At 41.6% G+C, this 24,753-nt stretch overlaps 1 protein-coding gene across 1 annotated transcript in view; it reads right to left on the reverse strand.

Annotated features, from left to right (window-relative positions):
- Positions 1-24,753, reverse strand: part of cstpp1 (centriolar satellite-associated tubulin polyglutamylase complex regulator 1) — a 290,003-nt gene that overhangs the window by 34,317 nt on the left and 230,933 nt on the right. The window contains exon 6 of the mRNA XM_048545045.2: positions 4,848-5,037. Within this exon, the coding sequence (XP_048401002.1) occupies positions 4,848-5,037 (190 nt within the window). The remainder of the gene's footprint in view (positions 1-4,847; positions 5,038-24,753) is intronic.

Raw genomic sequence — 24,753 nt, forward strand, 5'->3', positions numbered from 1 at the left:
TGTGCCAATGCTGCTGGTTAAACCACCACAAAAGGCCGCAAGGAAAAGAAAAAAAAAGGAGCAAAAGTAAAAAGAAAAAGCAAGAAAGCAGGTGGGAGCCCTGGGCTTAGGAGGCCGCATGCAGCCCTGCTACTCTGCCACCATCAAAATGGCTCAGTCTTGACTCAATCGAAATGAAATGACATTGAAATGTCTAGAATGCAATACATCGACCATGCATCATAGCCACTAGTGGGATTGCTTCCTGATGCTGCACAATGTGGTCGAGTGTGCTTGGGGTCAGGATTTATAGCCCGCACTGTAAGTTAATGCCCAAGGGACACCTCTGGCATTTTGTGATCAGAGGTGTATCACTTGCCCTGTGTGTCCATTTTATGTTGATACCCTTTGAAGGGCCTCACATTAAACAGAAGTGAACACCCCTTCCTCACAGAATTAGACACTTCCATCTGGATGTGGTGGCAGCCATTTTCATCTCCATTACACATTTGTTCTTTGAATCTCAATGGAAGGAATCAGCATTTATGCTTCATGCAGTGAGTCCCTGGTTCAGCCTCTTATTCTAGGTGACTCACCAAATCTACAGATTCTTTTCTTGGTAGCCCTCCCTGTCAAGCACATCGGCCTTGAACTTCACCGTATTCCTACCCAGTCGGTTTGTAACTGCTTTGGCCTCTGAGCCCCAGACATATTAAATCCTCACACCAGGCAAAATAATGTACTGCACCCCCCACCCCCTCCCCCCACCATTGAAGAGACGGTGTTGCTGTTTCCCTCTAGCATTATCCTTTCCTTTCCATTCACTAATGTCTCCTAGTCTGACTGGCTGAGCTCCCTGCCGACCCTTCACAATGTGTATCCTACCGAGCTGCTTCCAAACCCCACGGTCAGTTTCCCAGCTGTACTCCTGCAGCTGCAGCCCCTGATAACACCACATTGACTTTGAGTGACTGGGCTTTCAGAGCTGGTTGTGGTCCACCACCTTCACTGACTTGGACAGATAGTTCCAATTGATCACAGAATCACAGAACTGTCATGATCCAGAAGGAGACCATTTAGCCTATTGTGTCCGCATCGGTTCTTCAATTGAACATCATTATCAAATGCCAATCGTCTACGTTTACCCCATACCTCTACTATTTCTATCCAAATAATCATTAAATGCCCTCTTGAATGCCTCAATTGAACCTGCTACATGACAGTATATTCCATAAGCTAACTACGCATTGTGTGAAAACATTTCTTCCTTTTATCAGCTTTGTTTCTTTTGCTCATCACTTTAAATCTACGTCCTCTTGTTCTTGTTTCTTTTACATTTGGGAACAGCTTCTCCCAATATACTCTATGCAGTCCACTCATGATTTTAAACGCATCTATCAAATATCCCTTCAGCCTTAACACAGTGTGGAGCTGGAGGAACACAACTGGTCAGGCAGCATCAGGGAGCAGGAAAATTGACGTTTCGGGTCAGGACCCTCCATCAGGGTGCAGTGAGAACAGTACATGTCAGATGCCATCATTTGTGGATGGTTGCTGCCCATATTTTGTACGCTGAGACAATGGTTAATGGGTTAGAGGGTCAGAGGTGGTAAACCACAGTCACTAGGAAACTGCTATAACTTCCATAGATAACACAGTGTGGGGCTGGAGGAACACAGCAAGCCAGGCAACATCAGAGGAGCAGGGAAGTTGACATTTTGGGTTGGGACACTTCTTCAGACCTCTGATGCTGCCTGGCTTGCTGTGTACCTCCAACCCCACACTGTGTTATCTCTGACTCCAGTATCGGCAGTTCTGTTATGAACTGTTTCTATCCGGTGAATAGGAAGCTCCATATAAATTAGGCAAGATCAAGTCTAATTAAATGCTAATACATATTAGTATATGCAAATAAGTTTTTCACTGCTCATCAGTGAGAATATTGCCTTGCCATTCAGCATTTGGTTTAAAAATGGGACATTTTCCTCTTGAAATCGTGAAACTGTTTACTGCCAATCTCATGTGATTCTCCCAACCTTCTCACCAATGCCCATGTCATTCAGTGGCTGGGAAAATTCTGATTGTAATGCAATTGTAACATCAGTAAGCATTTAACCCAGTCAATGTGCAAGTCTGATACAAGTGTAAATAATTATCACTGTTCATGAACTTTCAGACATATGCATCAACAAGAACCCAGTCTTCATGGTAAATGTTACAGAGAGAACATTTAAAATATACCACATTGGTAAGGGTGTTTGACCCATCACGAAGGCTGATTTCTAGGAGGAACAGCTACAAACAGAACAAGACAGGACAGGACATATGTCCTATTCTTAGAAAACTGATCGTTTATGTCCTCCTGAGTAAGCAAACAAGGTGGTGGTATAACTCTTCTAAAATATGCCACATTTGATAAGCCAGAATTTACTCAGCATTGACCTTCTGATTCAGTGGCACGAGCATAGCTAAACAAAGCTGAAATTATGCTTCGAGCTACAAAGAACAGGTTAAATAATGAGTGGAGATGCATTTAGCATAACCAATCATTTTTAAAATGAAAATTAAAAAAAAAATACCCAGCAAACTGACAATTTCAGCTGCAAAGCTGCACTGAGATATACAGCAGAACAAAAGTGCGGTTGGTCCCCGGTTAGGGCACTTTCATTGATTTTGGAGAATTACTGTCTTGTTGCCTGGTCATTTGCAGTCAGCTTGGCAGCACAAATGTGTTTGGTATTCATGGAATTGCTGAAAGAGGGCCAGTCTGACCAGCGGTCTATGAAAATGGGACCTCGGCAGAGGGGGAGACACCACAAGTAATCCAAGATAATACAGTGCAGCTTGAGTGCATCTGTGAGGCCCAGAGTGGTGAACTGGGTCAAGCGTGAGGGAAAGTCTCTGGAATAGATTTTGTGGAGCCCGCTGTAACATGGAAGATGACAGATGGGCACGGAGAAATATGCAGGAAGCTCAGTGACAAACTCCTGGTGGCGACAAAATGGTAAGCAATCACGTGGGAGGTAACAAAACAGGAAATACACCTCATCATAAGTCAGATGAAGGGTCTAGGCCCGAAACGTCAGCTTTTGTGCTCCTAAGATGCTGCTTGGCCTGCTGTGTTCATCCAGCTCCACACTTTGTTAAGTCAGAAGTTCACTGTTTTATCTAATTTTCAATCTGCATATTGTTTAAATGCAATTGACATGATATAAACATGCCTCCTCAATTTAATGAAATTCATAATTGCCCCTCATCCCTTTAGCAAACAACTCAATAAAACAGTTATTTATGTGTGGTTTCTTTGAGTCTCTCTGACTAACATGTTGTAGAGAGTAACCCTTTCTGTTTAATAACTCAAAGGTTAAAAGCAGAACCATGTGGTTTTCCCTTATTGGTTACATAAGGGCATGGAGCTTAGAGAGCAGCTGGAGACATGTTGTCTTTGTGTTAAAAACTCTTTCTGAGAATCCTTACAGGAAATTGACACACACGGCACTTTATGATCATGGAGACATTTTCTGTGTGTAGACACTATCTGAGCTGAGATGCTGAGGGGCTGAGCCTCAGGCAGGAAGTCCGTATTCCAGGACAACTAGGTCCAAAATATAATAGGGCAGCCCACAGCTGAGATGCAGATGGGTTGTCTTTTAAAATAGCATCACAGATCCGAGTCCCCATCGGGACAGCACTCCAAAGGCAAGAAAAGAGAGCGGATATGAAAAATGGAGGGGTTATCCCAGGTGAGCTGTAAGACCTCAGACCTCAGCTGAACCTGCTGATGCCCCTGAGTGTTACAGTGGAGGAATCTTCTCCCTGGACTTTGGATTGCCTTTATGGGCTGGTACTAAGAGCTTCAGATAGTAGGGATTTAAGCTGTAGGACTGGCTTAAAAAGCCTGCAGGACAATTTCCAACTCCAGCGCAGGGTTGGCTGTGCTTCAAATGTGACACCAATTCTTGATGGTATGGTGATGGAACTTAAGTGCTGTCAGGGTCCCCACCAGCCCATCAGACTTTACCAGATCTTGTGCGTCACCAACGCTCATGAGAGTGCCACTACATACCCAGGATCAGCCAAGACCATGGACCCACAACCATAACGGCTGGATATACCAATTGGTGTCATGGTGGTAGGACTAAATCCAACCTCAAGGCAATAACTGGTAATTTGAAAGGTAAATTTTCAATTCTTGTATATCTTTGCTATGCTGGTAATGTTAGATTTCAGGGGATTGTTTTAAAAATTCATTCACAGGACAGGGGCATTTATTGCTGAGCCCTAATTGCCCAGAGGACAGTTAAGAATTACTGTATATTACTGTGTGCCTGGAGTCACATGTAGGCCAGATCAGGCAAGAATGAAACAGGTCAGTTTTTCTCCAACAAGTGACAATGATCATCCATGGTCATCATTAAACCCTTGATTTCAGTTTTTTTGTGTGTTTTTTTTTGTTTTAAAGCTGTCTGCAATGGTGGGATTCGAACCAGGGCACCCAGATCATTCTGTTTTCTGAGGAAGGGTTGCCGGATCCAAATGTAAACTCTGTTTTCTCCTTCACAGATGCTGCCAGACCTGCTGAGCTTTTCTAGCAATTTTGCTGTGAACCCAGATTATTAGCTGGATCTCTAGATTAATAGTCCAGTGATAATACCCCTGGGATTTTGTCTTCTCTTGAAATGTGGAATTGTGATTTTTTTCTTTTGAATTCTAATTAGAACAAATTTTATTGGTAGAATGCACAGGAGAAAAACATTATGTTAATTATGAGTGACAAACATTAGAAACAAGTTGGCATTAATACTGAATAAAGGAAGAAAACCAGTCAAAATAGGGACAAAACCAACTACTATTACAATAGTACTTACTTGTGTTTATATCTATCACAGAGAGTTTCCAAACAGTCATAAAACTGGGATGCATCAACTCCTTCTTGTGTTGCTGCTTCAACAGAGAGTAAGCGATGTTGTTGGATGGAGGAAGTTGGCACAATCACAGCATTTGGATTTTTTCCCATAAGGAGGTCTTGATAAATAACAGAAATGCTTTCGAGATATTCTGAGAGAAAAGTGCAAAAGCTTTTCAGCAAAAATGTGCCACATGCATAAATGGTTAATCAAGTGATTTTGATTAAAAATTTCTGAGTACTTTTCTCCGACCCAGCAACTCTCAAAGTGCTCATGCTCCTCTAATTCTGGTTTGTTGTACATTCTTGATGATAACTGCTCCATCATTCAGCTGCCTAGGCTCCAAGTTCTGGGGTTCCCTGTCTACCCCAACACAACAATGTCACTTCTTCCTCAGGAGGGTCAGGAATTTGGCATGTCCATAAGATCCCTCACCAACTTCTACAGATGCATCATTGAAAGCAAACTGTCCAGGTGCATAGTGGCCTGGCACGGCACCTGCTCTGCCCAGAGCCATAAGAAACTACAGACGGTGGTGTGCATGGCCCAGACCAGCACAGAAGCCAATCTTCCATCCATGGACTCTAAATACACAGCTCACTGCCGCGGAAAGGCGGCCAACATCATCAAAGACCCATCGCACCCTGGTAATGACCTCCTATAACCCCCTCCGTCAGGCAGAAGATACAGAAACCTGAACACACGCACCAGCCGGTTCAGGAACAGTTTCTTTCTAGCAGTTATCAGACTGTTGAATGGACCCTAGCCTCAAATAACGTAACGTGTAATGTAACCTGTATGTCTCTAAGCCTTTTTGATCTGAACATCCTTTGCTTGCTGGGATCTGCCTGTACCACTCATAAACAAAGCTTTTCACTGTATTTTGGTACATGTGACAATAAAATCAACCAATAAATCAATCCTTACTTTAAGACACTTTTAAAATCTAGCTTTTTTGAAATATGATGTCATATCTCCTACTGTGGCTCAGGGTCTTACTTTGTGTTACTAAAGGAGAACTTCCCTTATTTGAAATATAAACTGGGAAATTAGAAGTCTGGACTGCTGTGTTGTAGAAAAGTACCCTTTCTTTTAACAATTCTAAGGTTAAAAGCAGAACTGAGTGGTGTTCCCCTATTGGTTGCATAAGGTAATGTAATTTTCAGAGTAGATGGCTTTGATACTTCTGCGAGCAATGCTGGCAACGGATATCTTTGGGTTAAAAACCCGCCCAGAAGCCGTTTTGATTAGTTAAAATACAATTTGCCACCAGTTACCTTCAGATTTCCAAAAGTCTTCAAAACAAAAAAATCATATCTCTCTCCCGCTGCCAGTAGGAAGAAAAGACAGCACTAAAAGATTCAAAAATAAAATTTCTACCTCAAGCAAAAACATGGGTCTAATTGAGCGGCTTCAGCATTGACAACAACATGGTATTATCAGCAAAACCAAAAACACCTCATTCCAACCTTACAGAACGGATTCTTGAGCCACAGAAATTCTTCCCCTTGGCCTACAATGTTCACCCATTTAATTTATGGAGAACTGTCTGCTTTCATTGTCTTGTCTAAGCATACCGGCACGTCTATTTCCTTAATAAGCAAAGGGAATTTAGCATGTCCAAAATGACTCTTACCAATTTTTATAGGTGCACCATAGAAAGCATCCCACCCAGATGCATCACAACTTCATATGGCAACTGTTCTATCCACGGCCGCAGGAAATGACAGAGTTGTGAACTATCACACAAACTAGACTTCCATCCATTGATGCCATCTACATTTCCTGCTGCCTCAGGAATGCAACTAATATAATCAAAGGCCCCTTCTACCCTGGTTATACCCCTTTCCACCTGCTTCCATTGGGCAGAAGATATAGAAGTTTGAAAATATATAACAGCTTCTTCCCCGAGGTTATCTGACTTTTGAACTGACTGCTCAAATATTAAAGTTGATCTCCCTCCGCACCTTCTCTGTTGTTGTAACAGTTTATTTTGAATTCTGTTTTATTACCCTAATGTAGCTATGTATGATAGGATGTGCCTGAATAGCACACAAATCAATACTTTTCAATGTATCGCAGTACATGTGTCAATAATAAATCTAATCTAATCTAATTGTGAATGAAAGTGTGCCAGTTTGGACTTTACAAAGGTGTAGCTTTGCTTATTTGTAGTTGATCCATTTGACTTTAATGGATATATTTACTATAATAAATAAATCATAAACAAAACTGAGGAAGGGTCACTTGACCCGAAACGTTAACTCTGATTCCTCTCCATAGATGTTGCCTGACCTGCTGAGCTTTTCCAGCAACTTATGTTTTTGTTTCTGATTTACAGAAACCACAGTTCTTTCAGTTTTTACAATAAATAAGTTGCTGTTTCCATGTTTGTTGATGAAACCCGGTGTGAGTTTTGTTTATTTTATATAATGGTCAATGTCAGACAAATGAACCATCTGAATGACTAAATTAGTTAGTTGCACATTTATGCAGACTCAGGAATATTGGGGCTTGATTTCTAGAATACATGTTTCTTCAACATCATGACATTATTTTGTTCTTGTGAAACATCTTGAAATATTTTGCTCCATTGAACACGTAACCTGCAGCACTTAAGGAAGGGCAGCAAATGATTGGGAACAAAACCACTTGTAAGTTTCCCTCCAAGCTTCACACCATCCTGACTTGAACTTTATCTCAGTACAGCACAAAACTCTACCATGTCGTGTCAAATCAATTTTCTTATAATTATACAGGACTTTCTCGAGGCTTTTCCCTACGTGATAGTGTTCTGTAATTGTGATGAAAGGCATGTCATTTATGTGATCATTTGTAATGCTGGATTTCAAAATAGTGCCATATGAGCATTGGCTACTTCTGTCAAGTTTGTTTGAAAAAACAAACCAGGTCAGACTGTCCTTCTGTAACAGTGAATCTAGAATGTGTCAGGGACCAGGTAACTGTGAACATCTGGAGTGTGAATTCAATGAAATATTTATGCTGTAGGATCTGCAACAGGTAGAGCCTGTCTTTCTATTCAAAATAATGTGATGGACAGTATGCGATTTAAGTGAATTATTTTTATGAGTTTTGATTTCAATCTAGTGGCATTTGGATGTTTTTTTGTGAACAGGTATTGAAATTAATTAGTCTTTCCTGAAATATGCAACATTGAGATATGTAACAGACAGCAGGTGACTACAAGCCTCCTGGAGTGTTAATGGGGAGGTTTTTGATACTGTATAAGTTCATAGCTGGAGAGATTAAACATTGTGATGTTATTTTCAGCAGATTCCAGGATAAAAAATAAAGTTTTGTCAAAAAAAAGTTCAAAAGCTTTTGGATTCAATTCAAAGGATACCTGACTGAAATCAGATTCAATAGATTCTTCCAGAAAAAAGAGTCTGTGCGGAGCTGTAAAGGAAATAAACTATAAAAGCAAAGGTATTGCAGATGCTGGAAATCTGAAATATACATAAAGAGTTCTGGAGAACCTTAGCAGGTTTGGGAGCAGCTATGGTGAGAGAAACAAGAGTTAATGCTGTGAGTCTGGTAATACACTTCACCAGAACCTGTTTTTTTTTTAGAAAATGATCTATCAGGCCAGATTTCATTCTGGAACTGGACTTGTCCAATAGTAACATCAGCTGGGATCGCAACAATATTCAAGGATTGATTCTGTTTAGAAAACCCAATGATTGAAATCTTTTCAGGTTTACAGGCAATCTGGTTAAGTCAGAAACCAAAATAGTTTCTCCCCAACATGGATTGTTTTCACTGTAGCTAAGGGAATAATTGAGCAGAATTTTTGTTCTGGGATATTCCAGACCAAAGGGTTTGACTGAAAATCTGCTTTATATTAGAAGTTTTAAGCTCTCGGTTTTGAGAATTCATGTAAAAAATCTCCACAGTTAACAAGACAAAAACTGGGGAGAATCAGTTAAGTGGAACTTAAAGATTTGATACAGAAGTGTAATTCCTCTGGATTTGAGTGTCTGTGATTGGCGGTGTAAAAAAACTGGGGTTGAAACTTTTTATCATGAGTTTTCTGAGACCTTTTCGTATCCCATATCCAGAAGATCTACTTTGTTATTTTTTTGTTTGTCTCTTTTATGCAATAAACCTCTGTTCTGTTGTTAAAGATCTCCACAGCCTCATGTGACTATTGCTTAGTGACTGACTGCCATGTTAACTAAATTTAAAAAAATCTAATTCTGAGTTCTGACTTTGTCCAGTTGAACCATCAGTTGTGACCATAACATAATTATAAAGCCAAGAAATATGAATTGTTTTATTAAGAGCTTCCATCTTACTGACGAGGCTTTAGGCCAATCCACACTCAACAACCTGCTGAGAAAGTTCTGCTCACATTTTAACAACATGACAAATTGTGGCAAAGCAGGTGAGACAATCACAACATTCTAAAACAAACAATAACATTCTAATTTAACAACCTATAATATTCTTAAACAAAAAAGGCAATTTGCTTCATGTTAATTGATATTATAAAAGTTTCCAGGATCCAGATCCACATCTTCACCTAAACCTAATCAGTTCTTTCTTTGACCAAATCCTATCTATGTACCAAGTTTTGCTGAAAGCTATTTCTAAAAATATATTGCTTACAAACAGACTGTCAGTCAGAGGTGAAAACCTTACCTTCACCCACTTCCAGTGGTCAAGTTGACTATGAATTCACTGCTTTGGGGAGTAATACACGATAGCAATACGATGTCAGATCACAGTGGCTCAGTGGTCAGCACTGTTGCCTCATAGTGCCAGGGACCTGGCTCGATTCCACTTTGGGTGACAATCTGCTTGGAGTTTGCACATTCTCCCTATATCTCTGTGGGTTTCCGCCAGGTGCTCTGGTTCCCTCTCACAGTCCAAAGGCGTGCAGCTTAGGTGGACTGGCCATGCTAAATTGCTCATAGTGTCTAGCGATGTCCAGGCCACATGGACTAGACATGGGAAATGCAAGGTTATAGGGGTGGGTCTGGGTGGTATTCTCTTTGGAGGGTCAGTGTGGATTCAAAGGGCTGAATGGCCTGTTTCCACACTGTACGGATTCTAATGTCATATATACATTAGTCTTAAAATGTCATATGAGTAGATTTTTATGGAATGTTTAAGCCTAAGTCACCTAAAACTTACATTTCAAACAATAGTTTACAGAGTAAGGGACCCTACTAAAGAACTAATCACATTTTTAAAAAACATTAAAATTTTTGAAAGGAAGTCAGTCATCCCCGAATGGTTTTGTTTAATTCTGATAACTTCAAAGTGGGACTTTGTACCTTTATGTGCAGCTGTTAAATTGGAACATCTGAAGGGTAATGAACCGTTTCATTCTGCTCATCTCAGGAAAGCAGACGGGCTTGCTATTTACTGCTCATCTTCACAGACAAACATCTCTGAATAGCAATGAAAACCGGCATGATTTATCTGTTTCCACCAGAACTGGGAAGGAGGATTAGGTACACAGATACTCTCATAATTGATTGCTTCATCCTTGCCAGTTTGCCTGCGCCTCAGTGATGCCTCTTTTCATTATGCCTAACGCTATCTCTTCCAACTGGATTAAAAATACTTTCACCTGTGAAAAGTATCAGAGTGGAGTGTGTCTAGCAACGTATATGTAACTGGCATGGTTGAATAGCTGCTTATGCGTGGCCTGTGAGTACGAAGATTGTGCAAGAGTAAGAACAAGCCTTTGATTTGGAGGCTGATGCACTGCTTGATAAAGATTGTTTATAGGTGGATGGGGCATGGGGCGGGGTATGGATACTATACTGAATTTAGCAATGGAAGATAATAAAATGTGAGGCTGGATGAACACAGCAGGCCAAGCAGCATCTCAGGAGCACAATGGAAGAGGTTAGTGGTGCATTTGGTAAAATAATGCTATTTGGAAGTGAACTCACTGACAATGGCAATTTGTGTTAGCGTGTTCAACTTCCAGCAGCATGTCCATGTTCATGGAGTAACACTACTGTCACTTCCTCTCACTAGATGTTGATAGACTCCTCCTACCCCAATTGACTCAGGGCAGCTCAACTTTCCATCTCTTCCACCATTACCTGCACAATGCAGTGTCTGAAAAGTTTGCGTGTACTCCCTTGCAAATTATTACACAAAATATCAGAGCACATTTCAGTCTCCAACTGAAAGGTTAAGAAATGCCTGTCACCACTTCTTGATGCCTGCAAAGATTCTCCCTTTTGAGAGCTGCAGTCTGCCTTTAATGCTAGCAACTCACAACATTGGGTCCACTACTGATGCGTGCATTCAATGCACATAGTGGGTGACACTAACTAAATATAAAACTTAATCATATAAAGCAGCAAGCAGCATGAATCTATTCTGTCTGTAGTGCAATGAATGGCTGTGGGTTAATTGCATACTATATTATCCGTCTCTATTTCTGCGGGTTAAATAATTTCTGCCAATAAGATCCAGTCTGACAAATACAGCACCCAAAATAAGATCAAGAAAGCTACGATAAATCTACATAAGGTATTAGGTCACAGTTGGAACACTATGGGAGCTCATGATGGAGGAACATTCAATTTCAATGGAAAAGTAATCAGATCATTGTGGATATAGCTGGACTGGAGGGCGCTTGTGGCACAGTGGTGGCGTTCCTGCCTCCTGGGCAAGGAGCTCTAGATTCACATCTCACTGCCACGACCATGTGTCATAATGTACCTGAACAGGTAGATTAAAAGTATCCAAAGCTAGGTGGGGAATATAGCAGTTAATGAACCATGAGCATGAGTTTTTTTTACTTCTGCCAAAACTGGAGATCCTCCCTGAAACTATGAACAGACACAAGTATACCAGAGTCACATGTTTTGGAACACTGAGGAAAATGCATTAGAAATGTTCGAGTTATTAAAAGGGATTCAGAAGCTAAGTCATAAAAGATTACCTGAAGTGATTGACACATAAGTAATGGAAATAAAGAAACATATGGATAAGCATGAATAATGGATCTTGAAGCACAAAGGGGGAGCTTACATGGAATTAGCTAAGAATTATAAGAATATAATTAACAATGGCCAGTGCAGCTGTTTTTCTCAATTTATTTTTCCAGGGGATGTGGTTGGGAAGAGGGGTATTCATCGAATTGAACATGTCCTTTACCTGAGTGACTTGCCAGGCAATTTCAAAGATCAGTTCAGAGTGAACCACATTTCTGTTTGTCTCTCTTTACATGTCGGCCAGACCATACAAATCTTACTAAAATAGATGAGCAAAAGAATACTGGCAATTTGCTTTGGCACCCCAAACTAAAGGATCATCAGACACTCTTTGGCAATGTTGAATGATGCCATTCAAAGTAGAAAAAAACTTCAGCCATTTTTCAGAGACTGGCCAATCATATGGTTGCCAGTATTCCTACTTATGTAGTAACAATGACGTGGAGACTGTAAGAACTGCAGATTCAACAGATGTCAAGCTGGAAAAGCACAGCAGGTCAGATAGCATCCAAGGGGCAGGAAAGTCAATGTTTCGGGCCGAAACCATTCGTCAGGACTGGGGAGGGGGAGGGGAGCGCAGAATTAAATAGAGGGCGGGGGTGAGACTGAGGGAAGGGTAGGTGGGATGGTGATAGGTGCTTGCAGTTAGGAGGTTATTGTGATTGATTAGTGGGAAGGGTGGAGTGGATGGATGAGCAGGAAGATGGGCAGGTTGTGTCAGAGCAGGGAGGCAAGGATGAGCGGGAGGCTTGGACATGGGAACAGGCTGGGAGTGGAGGGATTTTGAAGCTGGTCAAGTCAACATTGAGACCATTGGGCTGTAAGCTCCCAAGGTGAAATATCAGGTGCTGTTTCTCCAGTTTACGTTTGGCCTCAATCTGACAGTGGAGGAGGCCAAGGATGGACATGTCACCAGGGGAGTTGGAGGGGGAATTAAAATGGATGGCAACTGGAAGATTGGGTTAATTGGTGCATGCAGAGCGTGTGAACCAGTCCCCAAGTCTACACTTGGTCTCCCCAGTATAGAGGAGACCACACATCGGGAGCAATAGTTACAATGGATCAGGTTGGATCACGTGGAGGTGACTGTCTGTCGGAGCTGGAAGGATGGTTTGGGGCCTTGGATGGAGGTGAGGGAGGAGGTGTAGGGGCAAGTGTTGCACCTTTTGCAGTTGCTGGGAAAGGTATTGGGCATGGTGGAGGAGTTGGTGTGGAGGGCACAACTGATGAGGGAGTTGTGGAATGAACAGACCCTGTGGAAAGTGGACAGGGGCGGGGAAGGAAATATCTTTTACTTGGTGAGACCTGATTCTAGGTGGTGAAAATGTTGGAGGATGATGCGTTGGATTTGGAGGTTGGTCGGGTGGTACGTGAGGACTAAGGGGACTCTATCCCTATTGTTGTTGGGGAGTGGGGGTTTGAAGGCAGAAATGTAGGAAATGGAGGAGATGCATTTGAGGACATCCTTAATGACAGGGAAGCGGAAATTCTGGCCCCTAAGGTAGGAAGATATCTGGGATGTAAAATGCCTCATCCTGGGAGCAAATGTGGCAGAGGTGGAGGAATTGAAGTATGCGATAGCATTTTTACAGGAGGGTGGGTGAAAGGAGGTGTAGTCGAGGTAGTTGTGGGAATCAGTGGCTTCAATAAATTTAGGTCTTTCCCCCACATCCTTAACCCAATCCCCACACACCGAGCCCTGTTGTCACATGGACTGCTACCACATACGCCCCATAGTCAGCCACTAATGATCTCTATTAGCAGCTATTCATTCTCGCAGGCTGACCTTTACCCATTTTTTTGTATGTTTTTCTCCGCATCTGGACTCCATCTCCACCTACTCATTTACTCTTTCTCCTTTCCCCAACCCCTTCTCTAATATATATACCAGCCTTTGCCTAGCTACAAGTAGTTCTGAAGAATTAGACCCAAAACACGAATTCTGCTTTCTCTCCACTTAGTTTTTCCAGCAATTTCCATTTTCACTTCTGATTTCCAGTGCCTGCAGTCCTTTCATTTTAGCAATTTATACTTATAGTGTACGAAATGGTTGTTTTCCCTTTAGACTGATAAATCTTTTAAATTTTCCAGAAGAATACAAGGGATAAACTTTGACAAAATGTGTATTTCTTCAGCAATATTCAAATCAAAAGAATTTCGAGAAAAAAGTTGACCATCAATGCACACATTATCTCTACAGCCACCTCTTTCAGCACTCTGGGATGTAGATCGTTGGGACCTGGATTTGTCAACTTCCAGTCACTTTAATAATCTTCAATATTATATTTTTACTAATACTAATTTCCTTTAGTTTGTTATGACCAAGTGAGAAGGATTGAATCAGCTCTTTTTAACCCCCTCAACTGTCCACAAAAAAAATTTAAATTCTTTTTAACATGTAGCTATACTTCATTCAAATAAAAATGCTGCTCACCAGTTCACCAGAATTAAATAAGGAAGCAAGTACAAGGTTTTCATGGGTGAATGGAATAGCAATTTTATAACCCCAAGAAAGATAGTAAAGATGCAATATCAATCACGCACACGATCACAGGTACAAGCTATAAAAGAGGGAGAGTACCCAGTAAAAAAAGAAGAAAGAAAGAATACGCAGTTTAAAAGTCCTTAAAGTCTCCTTGATGTGTTAGATTAGACCATGTTTATTCAATCTTGTATCCATAATGATAGCAAACATTACGGATATCTTTGGGGTCATACTGAATGGATCATAGAATCCCCACAGAGTGGAGACAGGCCATTCTGCCCAACAAGTCCACACTGCCCCCTCTGAAGAGCATCCCACCCAGACTCATTCCCCTGCATTTCCCATGTCTAACCCACATCACCTAAACACCACTGGGTACTACAGTATGGCTATTCCACCTATCCTGCATGTCTTTGGACTGTGGGAAGGAACCAGAGCATCTGGAGAAAACCCACGCAGATGTGGGGAAAATGTGCAAACTCCATATAGACAGGCACCCAAGGGTGGAATTGAACCCGGGTCCCTGGTGCTTTGTGGCAGCAGTATGAACCACTGAGCCACCGTGCCCACCCAACATTTCAGCAATTCGCATTCTCATTGGGTTCTATCCTTCGAGAAAGACTGAGAGAAAACAGGGGCAAGCTTTTTCCAGTTCCAGTTATAAACATACCTTTCTCTCTGCTGCTCTGCCAAAATATTGACTTAAAAGCACACGTGTGTTCTAATCTCTGGGCTCATTTCCCTGAGTTAGGTAATTTGCAGGCAACCCTTTCATCTCCAACACATGAATCTTGTCCATAATGGTGGAAATCAAATGGGAAATGGAAATCTGAGATTCAAAGCTTTTTGAAAATGTTAAGTTCGGCTTAGATTGCCTTTGTTTATCTCACATAAGTTTCACAAAGCTGGGCTAATCTGTCATTAGCTGATTGCTTTGGCCAGTTTAATTTGGTGATTTTCCTTTCATAAAATAATTTCAGTGAGTGAGGATACTAATTAAAATCTGTCAGAAATGGGGGTCCCTCATAAAAAATAAATTTTGTAGCATTTTCTAGTAACATCGGAGTAAAAAATGTTTTATAAAACTGCCGCTACAGTAAACATCTTTGTCCATACATAAACGTTAACAAACAAGGGCAAAAGGAAGGTGGCAATAAAGGCCATCAGGAACACTGAGGCCACTATGTTCCCTGGAAATGATGTCACCGAACTATTTGGCATCATGCATACTATTATCAATGCAATGTTCATTGGCTGGAAAGATTAAAAAAAATACCCCTAGAAACAGAGTACGTCAACTAATATTCAGGGTTAGGGGACAGCCCTCATCAAGTGGCTGTGCTCACCAGGCAGTTGTCTTCTTCAGATGGAAGATGGGCGAAAAGGAGAAAGCAGACCCTTCTGCAAGCCACAGATGACTCACTTTTTCGGTTTTTGTGTCTTAAAGCAGTGTATATTTGTTGTAACTAAGAGTTATTTAAATACCAGCCACTGCTTGTCTATTGTTACACATTCCATATACTTCAGCAATCCTCCAGAGCCAACATGCCCCGCATACCTTCAAAGTTTCCTTTGCTGAGATCCTGGTTTTGGATTGAACAACTTCATTTTCAAGCTTAATGGATATTTCTAATATATTATGGTCACTCTTCCTTAAAGATTATTTTACAGGAAGATTAGTCCCTTCTCATTCCATTTTAGATTTTTAAAAAGCCTGCTTCTATTTAGTCCTCAATACAATATTCAAAACATCACCTTGTACACACGTACAGGAATTTATTCCACAGCACCACTGCTCATTAGATTTACCCAGCAGAAAAGATTGACACCCACCACGATTACAACATAAACCTTGCTACATGAGCTGCTGACTCATACTGTGCCCTAAATTTCCATATTGTTTGGTGGCCTATCAAAAACAGCTACCAATGTGCTGAGTCTTGCTGGTCTTAATTCCATTCAAACAGATCCTACAACAGATCCTTTTGTGCTCCTGAGATGCTGCTTGGCCTGCTGTGTTCATCCAGCCTCACATTTTATTATCTTGGAATCTCCAGCATCTGCAGTTCCCATTATCTCTCTCCTACAATCTTGTTCATTTACTCTAAGGTTCACTTGCATAAACATGCCAATTGTGGGCACCTAGAATAGATTTTCTCTGCTGACTCAGTGACTTTGGCAGAGATATGAAGTCTGGAGAGACTGAAGAATTTCCCTGAACAGAATATAATGTTGATGATTGCAGGATCGTCTCTAATGGTTTCGTTGAGCACTGCAACAAAAAAGATTTTGAAGAGTCAGGAAATCACAACAGCCTTTTTTTGCAATGATTATTATAAACAACACAAGGACACCTTAAAAGGAAACCTAATACTCTATTCTTGGATAAACATTGCATGCAGCCAGCCCATGTGGAGGCAAGCATTAAATTGCAGCATCTGGTGAGTGTCACTTATGCCAAAATGGCAACATCTGATTTGTCCAATGGTAGGCCAGAGATGCCATATCCTCAGACATTTCCCTAAGCACCAATGGCAACTTGAGTGAGGTTGTAGACTTGCTCGCCGAGCTAGTGTGCTTGGGTGCAGATGTTTCATCATCTTGCAAGGTAACATCGTCAATGTGCCTTCGGTGAAGTGTTGGTGTTCTGTCCCGCTTGTTATTTACATGCCTCGGTTTGCTGGGGTGGTTGGCATCACTTCTCGTTCTGTTTTTCAGTGGTTTGTATATCGGGTCCAGTTCAATGTGTTTGTTGATGGAGTTCCAGTTTGAATGCCAGGCCTCCAGGAATTCCCTGGCATGTCTCTGTTTGGCTTGTGCTAAAATGGATATGTTGTCCCAGCCGAATTTGTGTCCTCCTTTGTCTATGTGTATTGAGACGAGTGAGAATTGGCCATGTCTCCTGGAGGCTCATTGGTGTTCGTGTATCTTTGTTGTCAGTTTTCTTCCAGTTTGGCTTATGTAACATTTTTCACAGTCCTTGCATGGTATTTTGTATGTTACATTAGTTTTATTGGTTGTGGGCATGGAATCCTTTACATACATCAGTAGCTGTTACAGTGTGGTTGTTGGTTTGTGGGCTACCCTAATACATGGGGGTCTGAGTAGTCTTGTGGACATCTCTGATACGTTTCTAATGTATGGTAGGGTGACTAGTGTGTCCGGCTGTGTTGTGGTCTGTTGTGGATTGTGCTTTTTGGGTACCCATTCATTTAAAAACTTCGTATAAGTGCTCCTGTTCTGCTTTGTGCAATTTTGGGTTACTGTAGTGTGTTATGGCTCATTTGAATAATGTCCTGACACAGCTCCTTTTATGGGTGTTGGGGTGGTTGCTGGAGTAATGAAGTATCTGGTGGGTATGTGTGGTCTTTCTGTATACGCTAGTTTGGAATTCCACATTATTCTTACGTTCTACCATTATGTCTAGGAAGGGTAGTCAGTGATTGTTTTCATCTTCTTTTGTGAACTTTATCCCAGTGAGGATGTTCTTCATGTATCAGTGGGTTTCTTCTAGTCTTGTGCATTTAATAATCATGAAGGTGTCATCTGCATAGCAAACCCAGAGTTTGGGTTGTATAGTGGGGAGCGCTGTTCATTCTAACCTTTGCACGACCGCTTCTGCAATCAGTCCTGATATTGGGGATCCCATTGGTGTCCCATTGATTTGTTTGGATATATGGCCATTGAAGGTGAAGTGGGTAGTGAGGCATAGATCCATCAGTTTCAGGATACTGTCCTTGTCAATGCTGGTGGCGTCATGGGATGCTTGCCTTCTTGATTCGTCCAACAGTGTGGTAATTGTCTCTTTGGCCAGCTCAATGTTTATGGATGTAAGAAGTGCTGTTACATTGAAGAATATCATTATCTTGTCCTCTTCTATTCTGATGTCCTTGATGATGTTGAGGAGTTCTTGGGAGGAGTGGATGGGAACTCCTGGAGGCCTGGCATTCCAACCGGAACTCCATTAACAAACGCATTGAACTGGACCCGATATACAAACCACTGAAAAACAGAACCAGAAGTAATGCCAATCACCCCAGCAAGCCGAGGCGTATAATTAACAAGTGGGACAGAACAGCAATGCTTCACCAGAGGCGCACTGACAATGTTACCTGGCAGGAGTGACGAAACGTCTACAACTAACAGCACCAGTTCGATGAGCAAGTCTATAACCTGATCCACAACCCAAGCTACAAATCTTCTCAAAACCTTTAGACAACTTGAAGATGATGAAGTCCCCAGTTGTTATAAAGGAGAGGTTGAGCACCCTCTGAGAACTAAAACTAAAGCACCCAAAGGGGAGCACTTCACCTAGGCCATTTCAGAGGGTAGTTAAAAGTCAACCACACTGTTGTGGGTCTGGAGTCACATGTAGGCCAGACCAGGTGAGGATGGCAGATTTCGTTCCTGAAGGACATCAGTGAATCTGAGTGGTTTTTCTATCAATTGTCATCCGTAGATTCTTAACTCCAGATTATTATTGAATTTAAATCCCACCATCTGCCCAGGCAAAATTCAAACCCAGTTCCCCAGAACATTAGCTGAATTCGTGATTAATAATCTAGTGATAATACCACTCGGACATTGCATCCCCTTCTCCTTTTTATCAGATTTGTGAATGACTTATGCTGTTTACAAGGTTGGCATAACTTTGTTTCTTCTAAATTCACAACACCTTGAAATAAATCCTAGAGCTTTATTAGAATTTTTAATTGCTTTGCTGACCTTCAATTCTGTTTTTAATGACGTTTTTCATCAACATCCGTAGGTCCCTGTGGTCCTCTACCTCAATTAATTGTTTACTTTCCAAGTATAGGTAGGAGGGGGAACAGAAATACCAAAGTGCATCACTTCAGTCATCTGCGCTAAATTGTTAGTTAACAGCCCAGTCTGCAATTCTTCTAGTGTCTTCTTATACCATGTTGCATTGTTAGTGCATAATACAGTTTGACATTGACTGCAAATTTTGATACTGAATTCATTATTTCTAAGTCCAAGTCATTAATGTGAGTTATGAATAACAGCAGTACTAGCACTCTTCCTTGTTTAACACCAGTTTCTATCTTCCACCAATCTGAATAAATATCCTTTAGCCCTACTCACTGCTTTCTTATTTTGTTAGCTAAATGTTCTATCTATTCACCTTTTTGTTTTCCTGCTGTACATGTCACCTTGTCATCCTCAGATATAGAATCAGTTCATCTCCTTATGCAGCAAGACCAGGACTTCATCAGGCTGATAACTGGCAAAATAACATTCCCAACAATAAAGAATGTAACCATTCAATGGCATTACAATCTCCTGTTATCAACATCCTAGGTGTCATCAGTGATTAGAAACTAAACTGGCCTACCCATATAAATACTATGACCACAAAGGCAAGTCAGAGGCTAGGAATTTTGCAGTGGGTATCTCACCTCCTGACTCCCAAATCCTGACCATCATCTACAAAGCACAGGTCAAGAATGTGAAAGAACACCCTTCACTTGCCTGGATCATGACAGCTCCAACAATATTGAGGGCCCAGTACAGAAAGTAGCACAGTGTTGTTCTGAGAAAATATAAGGGCTTCTATGGGTCTGCTTAGAGTTGGTGGACTGGTCCATATTCAAGAACTCGGTGGCCAACCTAAATGAGTATGCCACTACCTTTACAGTAAGCAGAAAGAAGACAGCGTGCAAAATAAATTAATCCAAACATTCCCCAACTGGAGACAATGGATGAATCAGGGGATCCATGCCCTACTGAAGTCCAGGTCTGAGGCGTTCAAGTCGGGTGACTCTGACCTATACAGGAAATCCAGGTATGACTTTCACAAAGCCAAGAGGCAATACCAAACTAAGCTTCAGAGCCAGACTAACTACATGAACACTCACTGTTTGTGGCAAGGCTTACATGTCACAACGGGCTACAAAGTGAAGTTGAACAGAATTGTGGGCAACAGTGCATCCTCGCACAGTGAGATCATTGCAATTTTACAGAACTCTTACAGAAACATTTTACAAAAAGGCAGTGAAACGGTATCACTTGTCCCATCAGCCTCAGACGCACCCATACCCTCGCTCACCACCACAGACGTTAGATCGGCCTTTTTAAGGGAGAACCCACGAAAAGTGATCGGCCTGGATGGAGTTTCCAGCCATGCACTCAGATCCTGTGCGGTCCAGCTGGGTGGGAGTATTCACAGACATCTTTAAATTCTCATTACTACACCTGCTTCAAGAAGATCATCAACATGACAGTGTCAAAGAAAAATCATTCAATGTATCTCAATGACTACTGCCCGATAGCTCTGACATCCATAATTCCGAAATTCATTTGAAATTTGGTTATGGCTCACATCAACTCCAGTCTCCCAGATTGCCTTGATCCCTTATAATTCACCTACCAGCAGATGCCGTTTCCTACACTCATCCCAGGAACATCTAGACAATAAGGATACCTATGGTGGGCTCCTACTTATTGATTACAGCTCCACCTTTAACGCCATACTTCTGAACAAGCTCATTTCCAGACTCTGGGATCTAGGTCACTGCTCCCTGCTCTGTAACTAGATTATCAACTTCCTGATCAACAGTCCACAATCAGTCAGGATCGGCGACAACATCCCCTCCACAGTAATCCTCAACACCAGTGCCCCACAAGGCTGCATACTCAGCTCCCTACTATACTTGTTTTACATTCACGACTGTGTGACCAAATTCCACCTCTACTCCATTCACAAGTTTGCTGATGACATCACCGTTATAAATTGGATCTCAAACAACGATGAGATGGAGTACAGGAAAGAGGCAGAGTGCTTAGCAGCATGGTGTAAAGGCAAAAAACCGTCCATCAACATCAGCTAACTGAAGGAGCTGGTCACTGACTTCCGGAAGTGGAGTGGAGGGCACGCCCCAATGTACATCAATGAGGCTGAGGTGGAGATGGTCGAGAGCGTCAAGTTCCTGGGAGTGACAATTACCAACAGTCTGTCCTCATCCACACACATTGACACTATGGTCAAGAAAGCACAGCAAAGCATCTACTTCCTCAGGAGGCTAAGGAAATTTAGCACACCCGTAAAGACTGTTACAAATTTTTACAGATGAACCATCGAAAGCATCCTATCTGGGTGTGTCACAGCATGGTATTTATGGCAACTGCCCTGCCCAAGACTGAAAGAAACTACAGACAGTTGTGAACATAGCCTAGTCCATCACGCAAATGAGTTTCCCATTCGCTGACCTCATCTATACTTGCCATGCCATTGGGAAAGCAACCAACATAATCAAAGTCCTCTCCCACTCCGGTTACACTCTTTCCCACCCTCTTGCCTCAGGCAGAAGACCTAAAAGTTTGTATGCATATATGAACAGATTCAAGAGCAGCTTCTTCCCTGCTGTTATCAGACTTTTAAACGGACCTTTAATGTTAATTTCTTTTTGCACCTTAGCAATGTTCTAACATTGTATCCTGTACTCTGTTCTGTTACCCTGATGCACTCGTATTGTGTGAGTTACCTATAGCACATAAAATGACACTTTTTGCTGTACTCTGGTGTATCTGATGGTAATAAATCAAATCAAATCAAAAGAAAGTTCAACTCCATCCAGGATTGATACCCACTCACAACTTCAACATTCACTCCCTTCACCACCAATGCATGGTGATAGCAGCTTGTCCCATCTACATGTACTGCAACAAAACACTTTGGTTCTTTCAACAGCACCATCCAAATCGACAATCCCTACTAGCTAGCAGGACAACAGCAGCAAGTGCATGGGAACACCACCATCGGTAAGTTTCCCATCAAAAGACACATCATCCTTAGTTGGAGCAAATTGCTGTCACTTCATTGTCACTGGGTCAAAATCCTGAAACTCCCTTTCGAACAGTTCTGTGGCTATACCTACACATCAAGGGCTGCAGCGGTTCAAGAAGACAGCACCACCTTCACCAGGGAAATTGGGGCTCCACAGTAAATCTAACATAGCCAGCAATACCCTCAACACATGAACAAATTAAAATAAAGATGTGCCTGATCTAACATAAGAGTATATATTATTCCAGATTCTCTGACGTGTATCCTTTTTTAAAAAAAATCTTTCATGGGCTGTGGGTCTCACTGTCTGGGCAAGAATTTGCCGCTCATCCCTAGATGCCCTTGAAAAGTTGGTGTGAGCTGTCTTCTTCAACCACTGCAGTCCATGAAGTGCAGGTATACCTGTCGTACTAATAGGAAGGAAATTTCAGGATGTTTACATACTGACAGCGAAGGATTGGCAATATAGCTTTTGGCGTGGATAGTTTGCAGTTCAGAGGGCATCTTGCAGGTGATGGTGTCTCCATGCATTTACTGTCCTTGTCCTTCAAGATGGTAAAGTTCACAGGTTTTGACATTGTTATCGAAGGAGCCTGGGTGAGTTGGAATGTGGTATGTTATTATTCCTGTGATGTCCTTCTGACTGAGTCCAGTAGGGGTCAACAAATGACTACAAAAGGCAAGGTCTTATGCACCCTCTTTGAAATGTGAATAAGACCCACACTCAACTAGTCTCACTGCCGAAACCCAGGGATAGAGGTTTCAAATCTCATCTTGGATCGGCAATGAAATGTTTAAAGACGGACATGGGCTACTTCTGTGTTATAAATTCTGCACAATTCATGTGTTAATGTTAAATATAACTTAATAACTTAGTTCTAAATCTAATGCCCAACCATTTGACACAGTATCCATTATACTGGGAGATAGTACCAAGCCAACAACAGCAAGATCTTTGTGCATAATTTGATGATTAGGTTGCATTGATTATTGTTATTATGAAAAACAAAGAGTACAGTGAAAGGTTACTTCTGATTGATCCAGCCTATTGGCAGAGATCAACACAGATCAAAAGACAGCAGGGTACTTTGGAACGGTAGCAGAAAAGGCTTAAATATGCATTACTGGGGGAAAAAAACACGTCAAAGAATTCCATCTTGCACTCATTAGGACAGATACCAGAACGGAAATTCTAAAGACAGCAACAACTTACACTTTAGGATATAAAGGTATTGACTGGTTGGCAACCCAGCTCTGACAGGTCATGGTATTGGCATGGAGAATGCACCAGGGAACTACTCTCCCCAGGTATTTGTTTAATTCAAAACTGCCCGGAAATGTCCCTTTTTCCAGAAGATGACAGATCCCTCAGTATGAATATGTGCCACTTCCATTAAGCATCAGTAAGTCTCATTTCAAGTTCAACTGAAAATCTTAACTTGCTCATTGTGTAGCCATTAGCGCACTCAGCACCTTCCAGCAAGTGTTGCCCAATTGTGGAATCACATCTAAATTTGAATATTATGTTTTGAATTTGGCAAGAACGGGCTGGTTGAGTACAATCAATGATCGTGACAATAATAACCCTGCTCCCACTGTTGTCCATCCCAAGTCACATCCCACTCTGTTACAGTTCCACATCATAACATGATATGATTTGAGGCCACATCTTCAAATGCCCAGCTGGGCAATCTATACCGATTCTATATCCAGTCAGATCATGCTATAGGTCACAGCTTCACCTTGAACAATCAAGATGCGTCAGTATTTGATGCAACTGAAGAAGGCAATTGGCTGTGGAAGGGGGGGAGGTGGAAGACTACTGCTTTGTGACAGGAATAATTTGGATATCTTTTAAAAGGGAAAGAAGCAGAAGCAAGCTGAAATTAAAAAAAAGCGTTGGAGAAACTCTGCAGGTCTAGAAAAACAGAATTTGCATTTTGAATCCAGTACAACTTTTCTTCCCGAGTTCCTAAAAATGAGAATCATATCAGTCTTGGAACGTTAACTCTGTTTCTCTCCCCACAGATGCTGCCAAACCTGCTGCGTTTCTCTTACTGTTTTTATTTCGAATACTGGCATTCACAGCGTTTGCTTTTATAAAAGAAAGCAGAGCCTGGGCCAGGTGAGAGACTGTTCTGGGATGAGGAGGGAGAATGTGGATAAACAAGAACAGAGGAATGAGTAAGTGTGGAGTTTTATTTTGGGTGGAGGGAGATGATAGGCAATCAGGTCAGGAGTTTTGGTGCTAATAGCAGCAACTCTCCAGCTCCCTGTGCCGCATGTTATAAGCAGATAAGAAACTTTTAAGTATACAAAGGACCCAAATATCTCCTTAGTCAATCCTGAACTCACTCTGAGTGCTTCATTCATGTGAAGTCCCAAAGTTGTCCTGACCTTGAAAATCTTAAGTACAGCACAGAAGCAGCAAAATGATGAATGATTTCATAAAAGCACTTGCATCATAATTTCAAAATATTACAAGTTTCCACTAAATAAGATTAGTTACGAATATCCCTGCAGGTATAATCATTTTCCATCAAAGCCCTGTACCGAAAGGTATTGGAAAATAAGAACATATGAATTAGGAAA

This window comes from Stegostoma tigrinum, chromosome 17 (genome assembly GCF_030684315.1).
Source record: "Stegostoma tigrinum isolate sSteTig4 chromosome 17, sSteTig4.hap1, whole genome shotgun sequence".
Taxonomy (NCBI): domain Eukaryota; kingdom Metazoa; phylum Chordata; class Chondrichthyes; order Orectolobiformes; family Stegostomatidae; genus Stegostoma; species Stegostoma tigrinum.